General features: G+C 36.2%; 1 protein-coding gene across 2 annotated transcripts in view; it reads left to right on the top strand.

Moving 5' to 3' along the window:
• The window catches only part of GABRA2 (gamma-aminobutyric acid type A receptor subunit alpha2), a 65,044-nt gene that overhangs the window by 32,952 nt on the left and 11,781 nt on the right, over positions 1–20,311 (top strand). For both annotated transcript variants that reach the window (XM_030042768.1, XM_030042860.1), the window contains 4 exons: positions 5,858–6,078; positions 8,401–8,483; positions 11,438–11,581; positions 12,367–12,519. In XM_030042768.1, the coding sequence (XP_029898628.1) occupies positions 5,858–6,078; positions 8,401–8,483; positions 11,438–11,581; positions 12,367–12,519 (601 nt within the window). The remainder of the gene's footprint in view (positions 1–5,857; positions 6,079–8,400; positions 8,484–11,437; positions 11,582–12,366; positions 12,520–20,311) is intronic.

The raw sequence follows: 20,311 nt of genomic DNA, 5'->3' as shown, positions 1-20,311 counted from the left end.
GGGTTGTTCTTTCTCCATGTCTGAATAAAAAAAGGTAACAAGAAGTGTTTGTATTTTCAGTAACAGCAGCATGAATAATATTCTGTAGTCTCTTTTCTAAGTAATCCCTATTCGTATCTTTCACATTCCTCTCTTATCCCTTCTCAGTGCTTTTTTTAGACTCAGAGTTCATTCTACATCAGTTCTATGGAAAGAAAGAGAGAGAAAATCATTCAGAGAAGGTCCTTTTCATGAACGGATATGAATAGGAAGACATTCTCTTCCCTAGACACTATCATTCAAACTGGTTAAACACATTTTTTCCAGATTTTTTTCAAATACTTCATGTTTAGATTAAATGCTTAGACAAAAATGACTGAAGATGGCAGACGAAGCAGAAATAAAAGGCTTGAAATGAGTTCTTCAAATAGAGGAGAATCATACTACAGTTCCCTAGGAATATACCACATATTCTTTATAGTATTAAAGGTCGTATATATCTGGCAGACATTACTTTTTATTTAAAAGTATTTAAAAATGAGTACATGTTCCTTTGAAATGCAGTGATAGGATAGTGTTTAAGTTTTTAACAGGGCTGTTAAGGATTTTCATAATAAATAACCAATAGTGCAGTTTCAGACCACAACCCTCCTTCATAAGGGAGTTTATTCAGAATATTTTCAAGAATTCTATTCACGAGTGTATAAGATCCGCACCTCCCAAAGACCTGAAAGGAATTTCTGGCCATCTGCTATTTCCTTCTATGTTCTGTGTTTTGTACACATCAGAAGGTAAGTTTTGGAAAAAAACAAATGGACTCAGTTTATACATCTGTGCAGTGAGATTTGATGTTAGATAGACAGCTAGTGAAGTACTCTTACAGAGTGTGAGTAGTCACTGTTTGTGATTGGAGCGTTAAGGGGTTTTGGGGGAGAGGAGAATTGCATCCTGAACTCTTTTCAATACTGATACTGTTAGACAATTTTTTTTTATTTTTTTTTTTTAAGAGAAGAGATAAGTAGAAAGTGAGATGGAGATGGTAGAAACATTGTTTGTCCAGTCTGGTAGACAGACCTAGGTAAAGCCAAGCCATACAACAGCATACTTCAAGAGCTATGGGGTTTTGCAGACTGTTGTAGCGTGTTAGCTCTTGTGTATGCCATTTGCACCATGCACAAATCTATCCCACAGAGAATGAAATGACCAAGACAACAAACTTACAGTTTGAGCTTCCCACTGTAAAGCTAATTTCAGCATTCACTAAAAAGCTAGATCCAAATGCTTAGTGAGGAAGTTTGGTAAATTAATTTGCAGAAGTTCCATCACAAACTTGCACTTATCAAGCCCACAAATATCAGATTATAGCAAGAATGCATATACTGGGAAGATTATTTTGCTTTGAATAATCGCATTTTTTTGAGTCTCCTGTCTAAAACTCCTTCTTGGTTTTCATGGAAGTGGTTTTGATACTTATTTGCATACCAGCCATGTTAGTATTCAACAGTACTAGTTGCATACTAATATTGTTAATGTTTTTAAGCTAAACTGAAAGAAAAATTACACATTGCCTTAAGGTGGATATGACACCAAGACTGTGCTTTTTAAGAACTAAAATTAAGAAGTTATAGTAATGTAAAAATAAATATCAATATGAAGCCCCTATATTAGGTAGGTGAGATACAGGTCCCTGAATCTTAGGTGTTTACCTTGTCAATATATCAACCACAGTATTTCTGACTGTCTTTAAGGAATCAATAAAAAGGTATGTGTGCCTTTTTCCCTTTTCCTTATTTTTAATTTTTTGTATTTGCTTTTTTTAAGTTTTATATTTTACAGTATTTAAAATTTGCTTTCATGGTTGTATATGTGTGTCCATTAATGGCTTTAACAGTGGTCAAGAAAAAGCCAAACTTTCTTTAGAGAATTGACTGAGAAGAATCTTTACAAGTAGGGAATGAGGAACTCTGGCCTGAACTATTCAGTAAACAAAATGCTGTGTTCCAGAGACGGATTAATAAAATGTTCAGTCTGCTCCATGACAATGCTGCTTGCTAATGGACACTCACAATTTTTGAAAGGTTTGGAACACTTCCATCTTTAATCCAGATGCAAAGACTTCCAAAGTCTGCCAACCATTAGCTGAGAGGATGAGAGTACATTTTTTGTTGTTTGAACTTTTCCCATACAAATCTGGCCTAGCAAAAAAAGAAGACTGCCATGTAGTGAGGAGGGATTGCTTATACTCAGGTCAGTTAAAGCTTCTCCCAGAGATACTAACGTATTTTTTTCTGTGCATACTGTTATGCACAACAACTGCATATTAAAAGAAGAATGAAATTCCTTCACCATTTTATTCTACTGAACATTGAACTGGCAGAAGCTCAAGTGCTTCTTAACACTGTGGTAAGAATCTCATCATCTGTACCTAAAAGTTCATGTAAGCTGGTATAATACATATTTGAAAGATTATGTTTAATTGTACTGTGTTAGAGCCCAGCTGTGAAAGCACTATTTCAGACACAAATCAGAAGGAAGCATTTCCTTGTCTAGAAATGATCACAGGAGTCCTTTGTAGTCCAGGAAGTATGCTCTTGTGATTTTGTGGAGATACTGCACTATATAGTGGAGAGTGGTTTGGTAATGTCCAAAGACAGCACAGGTTTTTTCATACAGGAGAATATCTGCAGAGTGTATGAAACGAGTATCAGGTATTAATTTGAGTCTTTTTTTCTGGAGTCCAGGTTTGCATTTCTAACAAAATGTTAGTCTTGCTTAGAAAGTAAACATTACACAGCATTTACCACAAAGTGGTACATATATGGAATAGGAAATAGTTACAAAATCTTTATGTAGCATCTTTTGATAAATGCTGGCTTTTTATTGCATTGATTATATTCAAAATACTTTAATAGTTTCCTCTTTTTTCATTTGTTTTGTATGGTAATCTTCATATTATATGAATATGAAGGGATATTCATCATCATAAGTGGAATAGATTTGGCTCAGGAGGGAACATGGGATCAGTGAATATAGCACTGGATGCAAAAGGCATGGATTGTATTTTGCTTTTCATAATCACTCTGTAAATGGACCGGGACAAGTTAATTTCATCTGTGTGCCTTGGTTTCCATTCAAACAAAATTGAGATCCCAATACTTCCTTTGAAAAATGCACTGAGGTCTATAGAAACATAAGTTATTTAAGAACTATGTGAGATTTTATTACTGTTGTGGTAAATGGAAGGAGAAGGTGTTCATGATCATTCACACCAAACCTTGGTTTATTCCCTGTTTCCATCTTCTAAATGGTATGTTCTGCAAATAAAGATTTCCAGCATGGATTGGATGGGGAGATTAGAATTACCTGTGGATCAGTCAGAGATTTATTGGTGGGATCTTTCAAGGCTGCAGCTTAGATTCTATCCTGCTTATTCCACTTCCTAAGCAGTTGCCATGCATCAGATGTGGTTTTTTTGAAATGTTGCTGTTTTGATTTAGTGGCATTTCATGTCTGCTTTTTTTTCTATTTTATCTCTCATGTAATTCTTTTTATATATGTTGGAAGACAGCGAAGCAGCGGGACCTTTGAAATTCTCTATTGATGGCAACATTACAAAAACTTAAGATTTATATTCTAATCATTTATGTGCAGGGATATTTGTCAAAGGAACCTGTAGGACTTACCACTCACTTCTGCTGAATTTCAGCCGGATTTCAAAGTCTGACTCCCTCGGGCTCTTTCCACTTCCTTATACCTGAAACATCAATCTTACACATAGCAATGATTTATTGGCAAAGCCCCTCAGACAGAAACTACAAGGAGGCTTTTAGGGCAATTGTTTCCCTTGAATTACCTGGTATTTCTTGCCAGATTTCATATATTCCCCCTGCTTCAAGCACACTGTTCCTGCTGCTCCTGATCCTCCGTGATTTTATGTGTTTTGTGACTTACCATGGTCTACAATGGAACTGATAGATAACTTGGAATTTGTAAATGGGATTTTAAGTCACACAATATTTAGCAAATAAAACAACATATACATCAGCAAATAAAACAGGATAATTGAATCTGATCTATCATAGAGAAATGGGCAGATTACTTGTCACGAGGCAGTGTCTTTGGCAGTGATGAGAGACAGTAAAAGATCAGGTGTGATGTCAAAGAAATACATGTTTTAGAAGTGCATAATTCTGTATTTCACAGAGATATTTACTAACATATTATTAGAGAAAATAGCAACTGGCGTTAAAGAAACCCAAGCAAATTAATTTTCAGTGTACTGTTTTGTTAGTTTTATTTAATATTTGGTTGAGTAACAATAATTTCAATTAATTAGCAAAATGACAAAATTGTATCGTAGTAATATAAGACCTCTTGATATAGCTAAAAATTGCACCTGTGGTTTTCGTCAGGTTAGTTTATAAGTATCCCATTACATCGTTCCAAAAAGATCTCCCCAGGCACCTGACACAGTTCCTAATGACTGCTTTCTCTCCTGCCCCTGCCATGCTCCTTCAGGTAACAGAATTCTCTTTCCTTTATTCCACATGCTTGTCTTAGCCTCTGGCCCTGACCTGGAAAAGGTCCTCACAGCTCCTTGTCTCACAGACGAAAGGAGCTGAAAAGGACTGTCATTTCTCGCTGTCTACTCAGCACTCCTTTTGTACCGCCTTATGATTGGCTGAGGAAAAACTTAAGCCTTTTTAATCAGCACACAAGGGAGCTAGCAGAAAGTGATGGGGGCTAAGTTCCTTGAAATCACTTTTATATTGAAATCACTTGAATATTTTATATTGGTTGAATTTTATCAGGACTTGTCCATTCAAAGATAATTTACTCGAAAATGGTTTACATAAACTGTAGCATTTGCAGAGTAATTGCAATAGTACAGACTGTTGTAGCATACTATTTTGAAATCATGGGTCCATTTTGTACCTGTCCAACAAAGCTGAAATTGCACCAAGATAGCATTTGCCAATACACAGAATACAGTTTGCTTCCAACAAAGTTTTAAAGCTCTTCCATTTCCAATTTATATGCTGTGCTGACAGTAGCAAACCACTAAATCCATTTACAGATCCAATTTGAAGTTAGTTGATGAATTTACATTATCAATGTTTAATCAGTATCTTTTTTGTTTGTTTGTTTAGAACAGCAACAAAACCCAGCAGATGGGATACCCAGCACTGAGTGACACAGGCATCTGGTCTAGGTCATCAGTCTGTTTTTGCTTGCATCCTTTTCTCCAGGCTGTACTTCCTTCCCAAGACTAAGCATCAAAGCTCAGCAGGCAGTGTGTGTCACCTGTTAATCATCAGCTATTGTTCCCTGCCTATGTACTTTTGTTAATAAAATCCATACCACTACAGAGCCTTACTGTCCTCTTTGGAAAAATCTTCCTTATGTCAGTCTGCCTGGATACATTGTACCCTTTATGGGTGGCCTTGTTTCCTTCCTTTCAGTTTCAGCCATTCTCCGTGCTCTTGAAATGCTGGGTTACTCTTCTTCAGGTGCATCTGCTGCAGGAACTATTTAATATCCTTCTGTTTATTTTTTTCTTACTTCTTAACATAAAATAGCTGTGTTTATTGAAATTACCCTTGTCACACATACTATGTGTATCAGGTACAGAAATCTAAATATTCGAAGGGTTCGATATACAAACAACAGCTAACAGTCATGAAGGAGAATGTCATACCCTTAATAAATTGGCTTCCTGTTTATTATTCTCAGTGTTACACAATTTTATGTGATGTTTGTTCTCCCTTGACAATTTTACCAAGAGAATTTTTGCAACCAGAGCTTTTCTGTTTTGTCCCTCAAAAAGCAGATGAATGTTTCATTGTGTGAAAAAAAGCATATCTTTATTCCATTGCAGGAATACACAATAGATGTTTTCTTCCGTCAGAGATGGAAGGATGAGAGATTAAAGTTTAAGGGCCCAATGAACATTCTTCGATTGAACAACTTAATGGCCAGCAAAATCTGGACCCCAGATACATTTTTTCACAATGGGAAGAAGTCAGTGGCTCATAACATGACAATGCCAAACAAGCTTCTACGAATCCAAGATGATGGGACTCTCTTGTACACCATGAGGTAAGTCTTTTCATCTGTTCTCTACTCAAGCTATTTTCAGGTATGTTACTTTTCCAAATAACAATTAAATATGTTTCCAGGAGGACTCTCCTTTGTTTCATTTCTCTCCCCGTGGTAAGAAAGCTAGGAAAACGTATGTTTTGTTTCCAGTTCTGTTACAAGTCTGTTGGCTGATTATGAGTTAGATCAGTTTTCCTACTTCTTCTTCAGTTTTCATACCTCTATAATGTAACAAAAGATACTGACCACCTGCATAAAGTGCTTTGAGACCTTCAGATGGGAACCGGTGTGTAAGAATTATTAAGAATACTCAAAATTTACCAACTCCATCTTAGAACAATTGAAATAGTATATGACTTTTGCCTGTTACTGTAGCCATTGTACCGACCATGTGAGCCCTTAAGCAAATATATTAAGATCAGTGGCAATAAAAAATAAAGAAGAAGAAGAAATAAGGCCTCAAATTCTTTCCAGCAAGAACTACAGGGAAAATATGTCTTACTCTGTAATAACTTTCTTTATATCTAATTACAATATTTTACTTAGCTTTTTAATTTTTGCATCCTGTGGATGATTAGCAGCTAAGAGAAACATTTAGCTGGTAAAACGTATTAAATTTGCTTAGAAAATAATTTATGAAAAATTATAAGTATCATGTACAGGCATAAGCAGCATTTTTTTAAGACTGATTTCTTCTTTGATTACTCTTTTTGCAATAATGTTACCTATATGAGTTTTTTGGAATTTTTTTATCCAAATTTTCAGAAACCCTTGATTTAGTTCCTTTCTTTTTCTTTGAGGATATTTAATAAATTGAGTTTGTGAATGTAGACTTAAAATCCCCAACCTAAGTAAGATAGAAAATGTGAGATCTAAAGCAAACGTGCAATTTTTTCCATGCAGCCATGCCAGCATCCTTTAAGCCTGATTTACTATACAACACCCAAACCCTTATAGTATTGAGTGTTGAAGGGTAGACTGCTAATAATGTTGAATGGTGTGGTGGTTGGAGAGGTTGAGAAAAGTTTGCTGGAAATAAATTGAGTATTTTTGAATATATTTGAACTTGTATTTGTATAACTGACTGAAATTCTCTCCCTCCAGAAGGTATTATAATCATATGCTATAAATAATAAGAAATACTGTTTGAAACCATTGTGAAGGATTTTTTTAAAGAACATAAGATGGGTCATGTCAGCTAGAATTAACTAAGCATTTTCATGACGTTAAGTATGTTGGTTCTGAGGGTATAAGATTAATGTGTAAACTGTTGTTCATTGTCTAGATTTTAAACAGCCATTTTTATCTCTGTTTAAAATGATACTGTGATTTACATCAGAGGCTTCTGCAGGTCTGTCCTTTGCCTTCAGCTGTTTGGTGACTCTTCTCTCTCTCTGCCCCTTGACATCAGAAAAACTTTCCTGGGGAGTGTGGGAATAGAAATATTGAATATTTTTGGGTGGAAGGGTGGGAGAACATAGTGGGGAATACAGTGACTATGAACCACTGGGAGTACAAGGGAATGTAGCTGATGTTTGAGGCTGGTTGAAGAGGAACAAAGACATCCAGAAAAAAAAATCTCTACCCAGAGGAGAATTACAGGATAGGAAGGAGAAACAGAGCTGTGTTTGTTTGTTTTTTTTTAATTAAAAATAATGGGAAAGAAAAGTCTGTCAAAAACTTTCTTCAAACTGTTTAAAATTATTTTTTATCATGTTAATGCCCATATTTGATACTGGGATATTGGTGGGATTTTTTCACAAAACGAGCAAAAGTGAATGCATTGTTAACATACTGTCATGCTTATACATAAATAAAAATAATCACAAGTAACATGGAGAATGAGTAGCAGCAATCTTTTGAAAGAACACAAATGGGTTTTTTTCTACATCTTCCATTCAAACTGTAAAAAAAAATAAATTCAGAAAACTATGGAGCACAGTCCTTTGGCAAATTAACTGTATTTTATGTGCTTTTGTAATGAGCCTTTGAGAGTCATATAATCACACGTGTACCTTAGAACATTATGAGAAGAAAATGAGTGTTCTTAACAACCTGCAGTTACATAATTTATATTTTCATTTAAATGGCCTTTGCTCACAGTTTTGAGGTCAGCTCTTTTAGGTTTTTGATGTGATAAGTCAATGCCTTCCAAAGGAACACATAAAAGGGAAGAAGCAAGAGCTGATTTAAATTTTAATTAGTTTAATATAACATTTCAGTTTCATCTCCTAAATCAGCATGAACTCTGTTCATTTCTGTGGAATTGATTTTCTTGTCCTGCTAACTGACTTAAATCCATAGCGGTCTTTTGCCTTTTAGGCTTACAGTCCAAGCCGAATGTCCAATGCACTTGGAGGACTTCCCTATGGATGCTCACTCATGCCCACTGAAATTTGGCAGCTGTGAGTATATAAAGAGAAATATAGCCTTTGGTTAGTGAATATCTAACATTGCTCAGCATGACTTTGTTTCAGTAAGTTGTTAGATGAGAAGTTTAAAACACAAGACAGTACTTTCTAAAAAATGTGTAACCTGACACATTGAAATCTCTTTTCTCTATTCAGTGTTGTGTCTTCTAACATATTTTAAAGCTTTCTTGACTCCAGTTAACAATAAATGCTATGCACCTAATTCAGCACTGCACTGAGCTACTTTTATTCCAGAGCGCAATCCATACCGATGAATGCAGACCTGGGTGCATGTAGCCTGTGTAGTATTAATGAAGAGCAGATTAAAGACTTCAAAGAATGTTCGTTTTCATTTATGAAACATTTATTTTCTCTTTATTGTTAATGATATTTGTTTTTACATTCTTAGTCAATGAAGGCAACAACAAATGGCTTCTTGTGATAAAGAATTTCGCTCATTAGCGCATCTGCGTGTTATAGACAGGTGGACTTTGATCTCACTAGTATTATTTTAACAGCAGGATAACTTCATTTGCCTATATTACAGCCTTTCTTCTTCTTCTTTGTGAATTAGGATCACATTATATATATTTCCTGGATTTTGTACACTAAAAGGTTTTCTTTTTTTCTTTGGCTGCAGCCTATGTTCTCTGCTGGGCCCAGGAAAGGGAATGTTTTTTTGAGGAAACCAGTTAATACCTTTAAATTCTGACTGATTTTACATTAATTGCAGCTGTTACAAACAGGTGATATGCTGCCTTGAAGGACATCATGAACCAGATGAACATTGTCAGAGCACTGTGCACACTCTCCCCATAACCATGACATATCCTTTTCCTTGGAGTTTGGAGCAAACTAAACCAAGCCTGTGTTTCTGATGATGTTTCCACACTAGAGGGAAATCTTACCTATGGAGATAAAAGATCATAGAATTAATAATTGTATCATGTAGCCTTTTTTGCCCCCAAAATATTATATTTATAATACATAATATAACTTAACTAACACCAGAGATGTTACCCAAAATCGGCTACTGACTAACAATAAATATATATATCTGTACGCAGCAATGTATGTTTGATTTATAAGGTGTGGGAGGAAAAAAGACTCATACGTAGCTTCAAAAAAACTTAAAAAAACCCGTAATAATGAAGCTGATACTTAGGCCAAGAGGCTACTTTATAGTATGACTTCATTTGCATTCCTAAGTCAGAAACCCTTCTGACTAGGTATATTAGACTTTGTGTGAACAGTTTCTTTTTTTTTTTTTCCTCCGTTTATTTTATTGGGTTTTTTTTTGCTTGCTAATTTGTTCTTTGTTCTCTACCCACAGTTTCTGATTTTCTAGTAAACAGGAGAATTCAAACTGTGAGCAATGTGATTTTAGAAAAGCTGCCTTCCATTTCCCCCATAGGCACCTGTGCTCTAGCCTGTTGGCAAATCCAGGGGACTCCTACTTCTGTTCATTTTGAATGGCTTCACGCTCATTTTATTTCTTTACCCAGAACTCATTTCTAGACTACTGTGCATTTTTCAGCTTTTATTCTAGAATTTGAGTGATGAATAGAGGTGAAAATAAGCAGGAATCCTGAGGATTTTGGTTTAGCCAAGGCAAGTCTGCCAGTGGTATATATTTGTCACAGCTCTTCGTATGCCACTAATCTTACATTGCTAGGAGGATCATCGGCCTGTACGAATGTCTCAGGGTCTTTTTTATACATAAGAGCAAAGCCAAACTGAATGTATTGGAGAAGCTGTAGCTTAATAGATTGCCTTTCTTTCTTTATCCTTATCAAAAAGTCTAGCCAACAGCGGGGAGGGTGGGGACAAATCAGCAATTGGCAATACTGCTGGTTTGCATTGAAGCAGAGGTCTTCCTGTGGGAAGCTGGAAAGATAGAAGGGAAGTGTTAAAAATCTCTACATGCTACCCACCTGCTAGATTTTGTTAGTCATGCAATTTATGGCTAGTTGGATGAAGAAGCTTCTTTCTGGGCCTCCAGAGATTTCGCAAGTGAAGATGTTTGCAGCCAAAGGAGAAATGTTGCTTTTCTTTTTCACTTCACTACAGTTATGGTATAAGATTTAAAATGTACTTGTGTCAGTCAATCAAAATGAACACATGATTTCTTCCATCAGTGGTTTTACCCTTTTCTTTTCATACTCCATTTGTTAGTAGAGTATTAGACTGGAAAAACTTGCAGGACATACTCAATTTTTTTCTTTCTTTCTTACTGGAGAGGCATTAATGCTATTTAAAATACAGTGTTGATATGCTTTCGTTCTAGTTTATTTTGACAGACCCTAGGCTAAATGTATATTTGATCATGAATGCACTGAGAGAGCAGCCTGCTTAATGTCAGCGTGTCCCACAAAAAAAATGCCAATGAGTGAAATTTAAGAGGGTACACTGGGCAAGGCACAGAGCCACTACAAGTTTGTTAAGGGCATTGCCACTGAACCTGGCTTCCCATATTTAGGTATGAATTTAAGCTAGTAACAAAATGCTTGTGATGATAGACTCCCAAAGTCAAAAGTGGGGACAATGGAAAGTCAGAACAATATAGGAATGAATTTTCAAAAATATTGTGTGTCCTAAATCTCGCAAATTGTTGTTCTTTTCATCTGGTTTACCATAAATTTTAGGATACATATAATATCTAATCTCTGACAAGTTTTTTAACAGTGTAGAAGAGAAGTTGTTTGTAATTAAATAGCAATGAATTGTGGTTAATAAGATCACAAATGAGTGCCCTGTTCCCATGCTGCAATAGGCATTTACACTATAGTAAAGCTATTTTAAATGGCCAAACATATTTTTTACTGTATCATTTTAAGTTTTTGGGGTGGTTTTTTTTGAAAAATAAGTAGCTCTTCTAATTCTATGAGTTTTGATGGAAGCTGTTTCATTTAAATTGCTGACAAAATACTTTATCTTATTTCCCACAGATGCATACACAACTTCAGAAGTGACATACATTTGGACTTACAATGCTTCAGATTCTGTGCAGGTGGCACCAGATGGCTCAAGATTGAATCAGTATGATCTTTTAGGCCAAACAATTGGGAAAGAGACAGTTAAATCAAGTACAGGTTAGTAAAAGGTATTTTGAAGAAAAAGGCACTCACTCGGCTATGAAGACCATAAGCACTGCTGGTGGTGTTAGAAGGCTACTGAAAAAAACTGCTGCAAAATGTGAGAGATTAAGCATAGTCTATTAATGTATGGTACAAGTAGCGCATAGCAGAACTTTACTGATTTGTTCAAGTTAATAAGTAACTGGTGATTGCAGAGGTGGACTTGTCCCCAGTGACTGTTTTTTAATGCTATCTGGAGCTCAGTCTTGAATCCTAATGTTCGTAACCCAAGACTGGGATAATGATTTAATTTCATATGGTAAATGACACTTTTTGTCTACTAAATGGTGAAGCATGCAGGTTTCAACCATTTTTTCCTTCCATCATGTTTTTGGCATTAAAAACTGGATTAGTCTCCCAGACTCTAGACTGTGTTCCTACATGTGCCAGGCTGTGATGGACCCCCATGATTGCCTTCTGACGGTAGATTAAGTTCTCAGGGTGCCTTCGTGTGAATGCAGAGGGTTGCTTATATGCAGAACTGAAATTCTTGTCAGGGCATACGAGAGTTCTTGTAAGTTCCTGAACACTGGTCTTTACTGGAGTTCAGTGGGAATAAGATGTAGTAGTACTCAAAAGACTTTCTTGGATGCTTTTGACTACAAAATGTGTTCTATGCAATTTAACCCTAGCACATTTGGTTCACATAAATGTGTCAAACTTTCTTTTACCAAAGAAATGGACTTTCTTAAGATGATAACCTCTTCTTTCATTGTACTTTGTTTGTTTGTGGCACCTAGGCGAATATACAGTAATGACGGCTCATTTTCACTTGAAGAGAAAAATTGGTTATTTTGTCATTCAAACTTACCTCCCTTGTATCATGACTGTCATTCTCTCTCAAGTGTCATTCTGGCTGAACAGAGAATCTGTACCTGCCAGGACAGTCTTCGGTGAGTATACTGAGTAGCATTAGCTTTGTTCGCAACAGCTGAAGCTGTTAGGAAGCATTTCTGAAGTCTGCTTGGTAAAGGCCTTTTTCATTCAAGTTATCATGTTTGTAGAATGTGATACTATTTCTAGTCCAAACAGCTTTTAGTGCAGCTTACAGATCTCCTGAGAATCCTAAAGTTTTTGGAAACTAGCACATAGGAAAGAACTGTCCATATATCCTTGCTTCTTTTAAGAGGAAAAATTTTCACAGAATGGAAAAGATTATAATGTTTCTACTTAAAAAGTAATTTAGATTATTTTCTGAAATGTCTTACCTTGATATTATCCAAATATTTTGGTACTTGGTAGATGCGCACCTTTCTAAATATATTAGTAAATTAAGGAAATTAAATTTGAATTTGTTGAATTATTTGAATGTGTTAAACTTTGCATGCTGCAGTTCTTTGAAAGAAACTATTCTGGGGGTCTGGGCAAAACTTTCTCACTAATTCATATTGGAATGTACTATAAGGCAGCGAACAGCTTCAGCAGTGCAAAATAATGGTGTTTCTCTTACAATAAGGTTTTGCTCTCTTTATTAAAGCAAAGTAACAAATGTCATTCTTATTTGCATAACTGAAAGTGCTTTTAATTTGTTTGCTTTTAAAGAAAAACAGACTAGCACAACAAAATGAAAGTAATGTCTGTGTGGAATCAGCCATCAGAAACGCTGCATAAAATCGCGTGATTAGTCATCAGTAAACACCATGCGCTCTTCAAAAAATAGGCCAAACTCAAATGCATATTAAGTATGATGCACAACAAAGCACTTACTGTCTCTCCTGGTAGAGAAAATGCCACGCAAAGCATTGTGAAAATTGCAGGTTTGAATATGAGCCTTATTGAAGTCAGATGAAATGGGTCAGTGGTTTTAATGGGACCAGAATTCTACCATGTTTTCCCAGGCAGTTATCAGGCAGATATTTTTTTTTTCTTTCTTCAAAATCTTCTATGAATTTATCCATTTCTGCTTATCGAAATGCACATTCCTGTTTTCCAGCCTTGCAAGTACGCTGTCAAATCCTTCTATATGTCTGTCTTTGCCCTTTTCTGTACCCCCTCCTATACATTTAGGACAGTGTAACTGGTTTGTCAAAAAAAAAGTCTCACATCTTCTCTTCTTAAAATGCACTTTCTGTTACTGTGTCATCGGTAACAAGGCACTACATCAGTAACAAGGCACTAGGATAATTTTCCTGGAATGTTGTGTCCCTTTGTGCATACCTCTTTCTTGTTCTTGATTTAGTTTATTGTTTAATTTATGTTTTTTTTTAAATAAGTAATATCTGCATGGCAGCCTGCTGCTTTACTCTCCTGGGGGTTTAACATATATGAATAATGAACAGTGTCCTGTTTCAGGATGTCTTGAGGGAACTGGGTAGGATGGCTGCAAGAACAGAACACCACCACCCAGTGACATAAAATCTGAAATCTGTTTACTAAGCACAGTGAGTATATCGAGGAGATAGCAATTTCTATGATAGTATTTTATTTCTGCCACACAGACATGCACCTCATGGACCAGTCAGGGCTCCATCCCCTCCAGGACATCTTAGATGGGCACCCTGAACCCAGGGGAACAAGACATGTTCAAGCTCTGCCTGATGGAGCAGCCTAGCCCCTGCATGCAGCATTTGAACCTCAGGCTTAGCCTTCTGCATTGGGTTGGATGTCCCCTGAGGAGCTATCATGCAGCCCCAGGCGAATCTCCCAGTCTTTCTCCATACCTACTGGCAGTAGTTGTCATTGGGATATCTGGATACCCTCTGGTCTTCTGCCTGCATGTGTTACAAAAATGTGAAGTTAGCCAGTTTCATAACAAAGTTCATCTATTGCTTCTTACTGTTTTCTGGCTCCTACGGAATTAATCTTGACAGTTAGAGCTGGGCAGATACACTCAAGGTCTCACTTGGGTGGTACTTACTGGTAGACTCCACCCAGTGACACATGAAGCCCATACTACAGCTAAGTTAATGTTGTGGTTTAAAACAAGCTACTTCCAGCATGGAATATAAAAATTGCAGGAAGTTTTGCTTTACATTTTTATTGATCATACTTAATTTTTAGTTTTTATATGGTGTAGTCACTTGCTGGATGCTCATCTTTGCATGGTATTATAAATATATCAATATTAAAATATGATTAAGTAGGAAGTATTAGTTTTGATAAAGTGTTTTTCAGAATCAATGAGGATTTTATTTCAAGTACCTTCTTGAGAGCTACAAGCTCCTGGAAAGGGCTAACTAGTGGAGTACTGTTCCTTTCAAAGAAACATAACTCCCAGTTATTCAAAGCACCACTTAGCATTTATTATTTCATGTTTGAAAGAAGTTACTTTTCTTCCCCCTTTCTATTCTCTTGCAACGTAGTTTCAAGTTCTAGGTTAACATTAAGGGCTTGGTATAATGAGGCTTCTTTTATAGTTGAGCTCTTTAATCCCTTTCCTTTATGGCATCTATTTAATATTGTTGACCTAAGCTATCCCACATGAATTACGGCCTAATGTTATATTGTTTCAACTTTGCTTTAAATTATTGGAAGAAGAAAGTTTTATCATCATTAATTAAATAAGTCTTGAATGTGTTTTCTCTAGCAGATGAATTTGAAAAGCATTTGATTGCATTTTTAACGAAAGAGAATAAGCCTGGTTCATAATGCCTTCATTTAGTGCAAGATTACAATCTGTTTCATTTAGTAATGTGTTTATTGTTACGCATTTAGTGTCAACAATATTAGCAAAACTAATCTTGTGCAGCTTATTGAATTCTCGCTTCATTTTTAATGGGTCATAACATTTAGAAGCATCACATATATTTGAATAGCAGCATTAGATGCAGGTGACAGAAAAATCAGAAATTAGTTTTCTTCATGCTACAGTTATCTATGTGTTTTAACTCACACAGAATAGGAATGAGAATGTTAAAATGAATGTAGTAAGATACATATTCTTTGATACCTGAAGCAGGCAAGAACAAAAATTAGTAGTTGTCATATTTTTTAGTACATTCTCCAAGATGCGGAATTTTAAATTCACATAGCTATGTTCTTTTGTCAGGACTCTGTTCTCTGTGATCATTGTATTCTTATGCTGCATTCCTATACCTGTGTTTTGCTTGTTCTTGGTTTATCTTTTCTGAACCTATGTTAATTAAAGTACATTTTGAAGTAAAAAACCATTTAGACCTGAAATAGGCAGACTATTTTATTGTGCAACTACAGAAAGGGGATCCCAAGAGAGTTCAGATCTGTCCTCTGGTTATTTTTACATGGGAATTGAATAATGTAGACCCTTCCTTTTGAACAATTCTGAATATACAAGGTACCTTCTCCCATTTTGTTGAAAAAAATCTCAGCTGTCTGTATTTACTTCTCCTTTCACATACTGCAGATTACCTTTTGTGATATCCCACCACTCACAACTTTCAGTCTATAATTTCTTAATTGGGAATTTCTGCTAGCTGTAGACATAGCACTCTAGTGGTAGGCAGTGGGCAAGCCTACCAGGAAAAGTGTAGTCCTCAGTTAGAGACTAAGCTGGCTGCAAACAAACTAATATGTCTTCTCAGCACAGTGGTGTGCCAAGACACTAGCTCATGTTCCAACAGTGACATAATGACATGCAACTTCTACTGGAGCTGGGGTAAATAGCACTTGCCGTTCAGCTTTGGGAATTAGCCTGGCTGTCGATGGATGGGGAGCTCTGCTTCATTGCTCAATATTTGTACAGGGAAGCAACATGAGCACCGACTTCATGATATGTATATGTAGCTTAACTGACTGACTGGATGTAACTTTTCTGGAAATAGACTATGTTATGGTCCTTGGCCTCCCATGCTATTTAAAAAGGCTTCTGGCCTTTTGTGTTATTCTTTTAGTAAAAAGGGTAGACAGAGCACTTGAGCTATTTTCTACAATCTTTCTCTCAATGGTTGTTCAGACTTACCTCCCAGTATCTAAGCAGAATCAATGTATGCTCCTTTTGTATTGTATTCTCAAGTAATACATACTCATTTCATAAATAAAGAAGAAACAGTATGGTGTGTAGCCAAATGTTATGGTATAATACTTTAAAATTACACTGTCTCCAGAACCTGTAAGCTTTTCTTTAGACCTCCAAGTGTTTACTCTTGACGTGAAAAAATGAAGTAGTAATCTGTATCTCTGTGAAACGCACGAGAGTCTTTTCTTTATGCATTCTTTATTTGTATTTATAAATCTATTCAGCTTTTGGACCAGGTTGAGTGATCTAATTACGTAATTTGCAATTATTGTTGAGAAAAAAGAAAAAGTGAAATAATAGAGCAATGGAATTAGCTCCCTAATAAAAAAAGTAATAGATCAATCCTTTTGTGATATGTTCTTCAACCATTATTTGTATCTTTGCGACGTGCTGTGGTTAAAAGATAAAATTGTGGGGGGAGTAGCATGACATTGTAAGAAATGGAACACATTTTAAGCATTTTGTACAAATTATTTGCAAAACTGAAGTAGCTCTTTTGTTACAGAAATGTCCTTTGGTAACTCATTAATTAGGCCTTTTACTTCCATTTGCAAAGGAGATGTCCACATTCTAACTAACACAAGAAGGCTAGGACATGATTTAGTTGACTAAAATCTGTTCAGATTAGAAAAATCAGTTGATACACAAGAGTGAAATTAGGGTCCAAAAGAACTTGTCCCTGTCAAGGAGTGGCCTGACTTTTGCACACAAATGTGGGCATAAGCTAGTCATCATGACAGATTTTAACTCTAATATTTATGTACTCGCTCTTCCAATTTCCACTGTATGGTTTTAGCTAGGCATTTCTGGTTTTTTCAGTTTACCTCTTCGGCTGTTGCGTGGCAGTGCTCTATACTGTTGAGTGACAGAAATTGTTTGCCCAAAGTCGGCTGTCTAATTAAACACATCTTGAATGGTATCCATCTGTTCTGGAATCCAAAATATGACAGAGCTGGTATTTTCCACATATATAAGTTTAGTGTCAGTGAAAAGTGTTGAATTTACAGCCCTAGAGATGGATATCCTGTCTTCAGTGAGCAGATGCTGTTTCAAAAACAGCACCATAAAAAAAATCCTAGGCAGTCAAATGGCTCCAGTCTTGGCCTGAATGGATAAACCTGTAGTGAGAAGATATTTAGCTTTTATAGGCATGCGATGCTAAGGAAAAAAGTTGTAATGATGTAGGGGTATATTTACTGTCAAGTATAAAATGCTTGGTCCTCTTTGGAGAATGGAAATGCCAACAGTTTATTTTTTGGATCCTTTTTAAAGACAAACTGATGACTGCTTATGGTCGCTTACAAGATGATACCTGTCCATGTCCTTCTGGCACCTGTTCAGTGCCACATCTGCTGGGTGCTGGGCTATAGAAGATAGTTCTTGACCTGTATATAAACTGTGGTCTTTCTACATCATAGTGAGATATCATGCAGTCTTTATGTAGCCTCTTAAATTGTTTAGGCTGTTCAGAGTGGTACATGATTTAGGAGAGAAGATTGTTTTCCTCTAATATTTTGACTACCTCATTGTAGGGGGACAATCTATTCACTGGTTTTTATACTAATTTTAGTTCACTAGTGTTATGATTAGATAATGCAATGAGGAATGTTTTTCATCTGGTCAGTGTATGGGTTTTGTGGGGTTTTAAGGTAAATCTTTGAGAAATAAATGTGTTTTGTTTTACAGGTTGACCATATTCCTCCACATTAATAATTTTTCAGTCCTCTCAGGTTTAGCAGTAACAAGGAGGCAGGTTATTTCCATTCAGTCCTTTTTTGTAAAGAAGACTTGATAATACTGATTTTTCAAATTAACTATAATGTGCAAAATCATCTGTCTTTTGACTGAAGAATAGCAAGTATAAAAATACTAGAGATTCTCAAACTGACAGGTATCACAGATTAAATTTTCTGTCCAATTTTTTCCCACTCAATTCAGGTTAAATGACTGTGGTAGCTTGAACATCACTGAATTTATAGAGTGAAGGAATAAATAAAAGTGCATTGGCAATTGTCTGACAATGTGCTGTTTGATTAGCATTTGGGTCACAAAGTGGTGTGGCTTGCTGAACATTTTAGAGAAATTGTCAACTGGTAGCAAGATACAGGATGTAAATTCATGATGTTTTAATTGAGACTAGAAAAGGTCAGCAGTTAATCTTAAATTAGATTTTTGAAGAAGCCAATGGGGCTTCCAGAAGATTAGTTTATTCTAAAAGGTAGGACTTAAGCAGAACAGTACCTTAGCAACTGTGTATATTTACATGTGGATAAGGTCACCTTATCTCTGAGAAACAATCACTTTACTGATACTTCTGTATAATTAAAATGATTTATCTGCAGCTCAGGACTGGTGTTAAAATTTGCATGTGATAATTTTATATGTATGATAGACTGCCTTTTCCCTGAGGTGCTGAAAATAATTAAGCCATATGTTGTGTAAGTGTTATGAGAGAATAAGTTCTTTACAAAATATATTGTCTACACATTTTCATACAATATCATATGATAGCTGCTTCCTGTTCATTGTATAGGCTAGTAGATCCCAACACTGCCACGGCTGATTCCAGACCAAATCCACTTCTTCAATTTATGGAGGCTGAAAAATAGCAACTAGAGAATTATATTTGCTAAGGTGTCTGGATACTGTGTGACTCAGGAGGATGTTTCTGTGCCTTGTTTTCCCTGCTGCACAGGCATTTGGAAGTGCATCAAGGGAGAGTAGTGCTGAGGCTGAGTCCACTTAGCTTTGCTCTGTCATCCTATGTAGCACCCCCAGAGGTGGAGATTCTTTACAGGAGGGATGGAAATTGCAAAGCCTGAAGAGGTCTGAGTAGGTGTAATTGCTGCCTCTCTTCCCTCTCACACAGTGGTTAAAAATGCTTCTCTTGTAGCAGAAGGAAAATCTGAGCTAGGTCAATCCTGCAGAACCCAAGGGACAGATTGCTGACAGTGGAGGATCTGGCTTAGGGAGAGTGCCTACTTTCTCTTGAGCATCCTCTTACAGCAATTTTACGAGTGTGTAGTTGTTGAGGCTGTGATGTGCTGTTACTAATATTTCTGCCATGGCATCTCCTTTGCCTGTCATAATGGAGTGTAGGTTTGCTGATCTGTGCTAAGTATATCACTTTGCGTTGCTTTTCATTCTGGTGAAGTATTTAATGGTGTGCCACAAAGGGAGTAGTTCAGTTTGTCTAAGTGTGATTCAGCCTGAGGTGGGAAAACTGATTTACTTAAGGAATGGAGACTGCATTTGTGGCTGTGGATTTCTGCTTGCTAAAACTGATTCAGAAAATTGTTCTTCTCTTCCTCTCCTCCCCTGTTTCTTTTTTCTGATTTTTTGGAGTATAATTCCTGGCTTCCTACTGGGTCTTCATGATGTACAAAGTACTGTAAAATGCTTTTAATAACTGCCACAGTGAAAGAACAATCTTCCCAGATCATGAAGTCTTGTTTTATGATACATAATACACAGTTATAATAATCTGGCATGTCAAGTCAATATGCTGTTCTAGAAGAAATCCATGTTACCTGAATGAAAACTTAACCTGTTTATGTCTTCAACTATGTCACAGGATGGTTAGTGAGACAGCTACTGGCCAAAAAAAAAAAAAAAAAAAATCATTATTTCTATTAGCAAAGGTCAATTTGTGTGGTACTGTCAGTAAAGATGGGTGCCACTGCAGCCACTGCAGTGAAGCCAGCCACCAAACATTAACATATTAATCATTATTAGTGTAATGCTGCAAAATA

This window comes from Aquila chrysaetos, chromosome 1 (assembly GCF_900496995.4).
Source record: "Aquila chrysaetos chrysaetos chromosome 1, bAquChr1.4, whole genome shotgun sequence".
Taxonomy (NCBI): domain Eukaryota; kingdom Metazoa; phylum Chordata; class Aves; order Accipitriformes; family Accipitridae; genus Aquila; species Aquila chrysaetos.
This window is presented reverse-complemented; position numbering and strand designations above follow the sequence as displayed.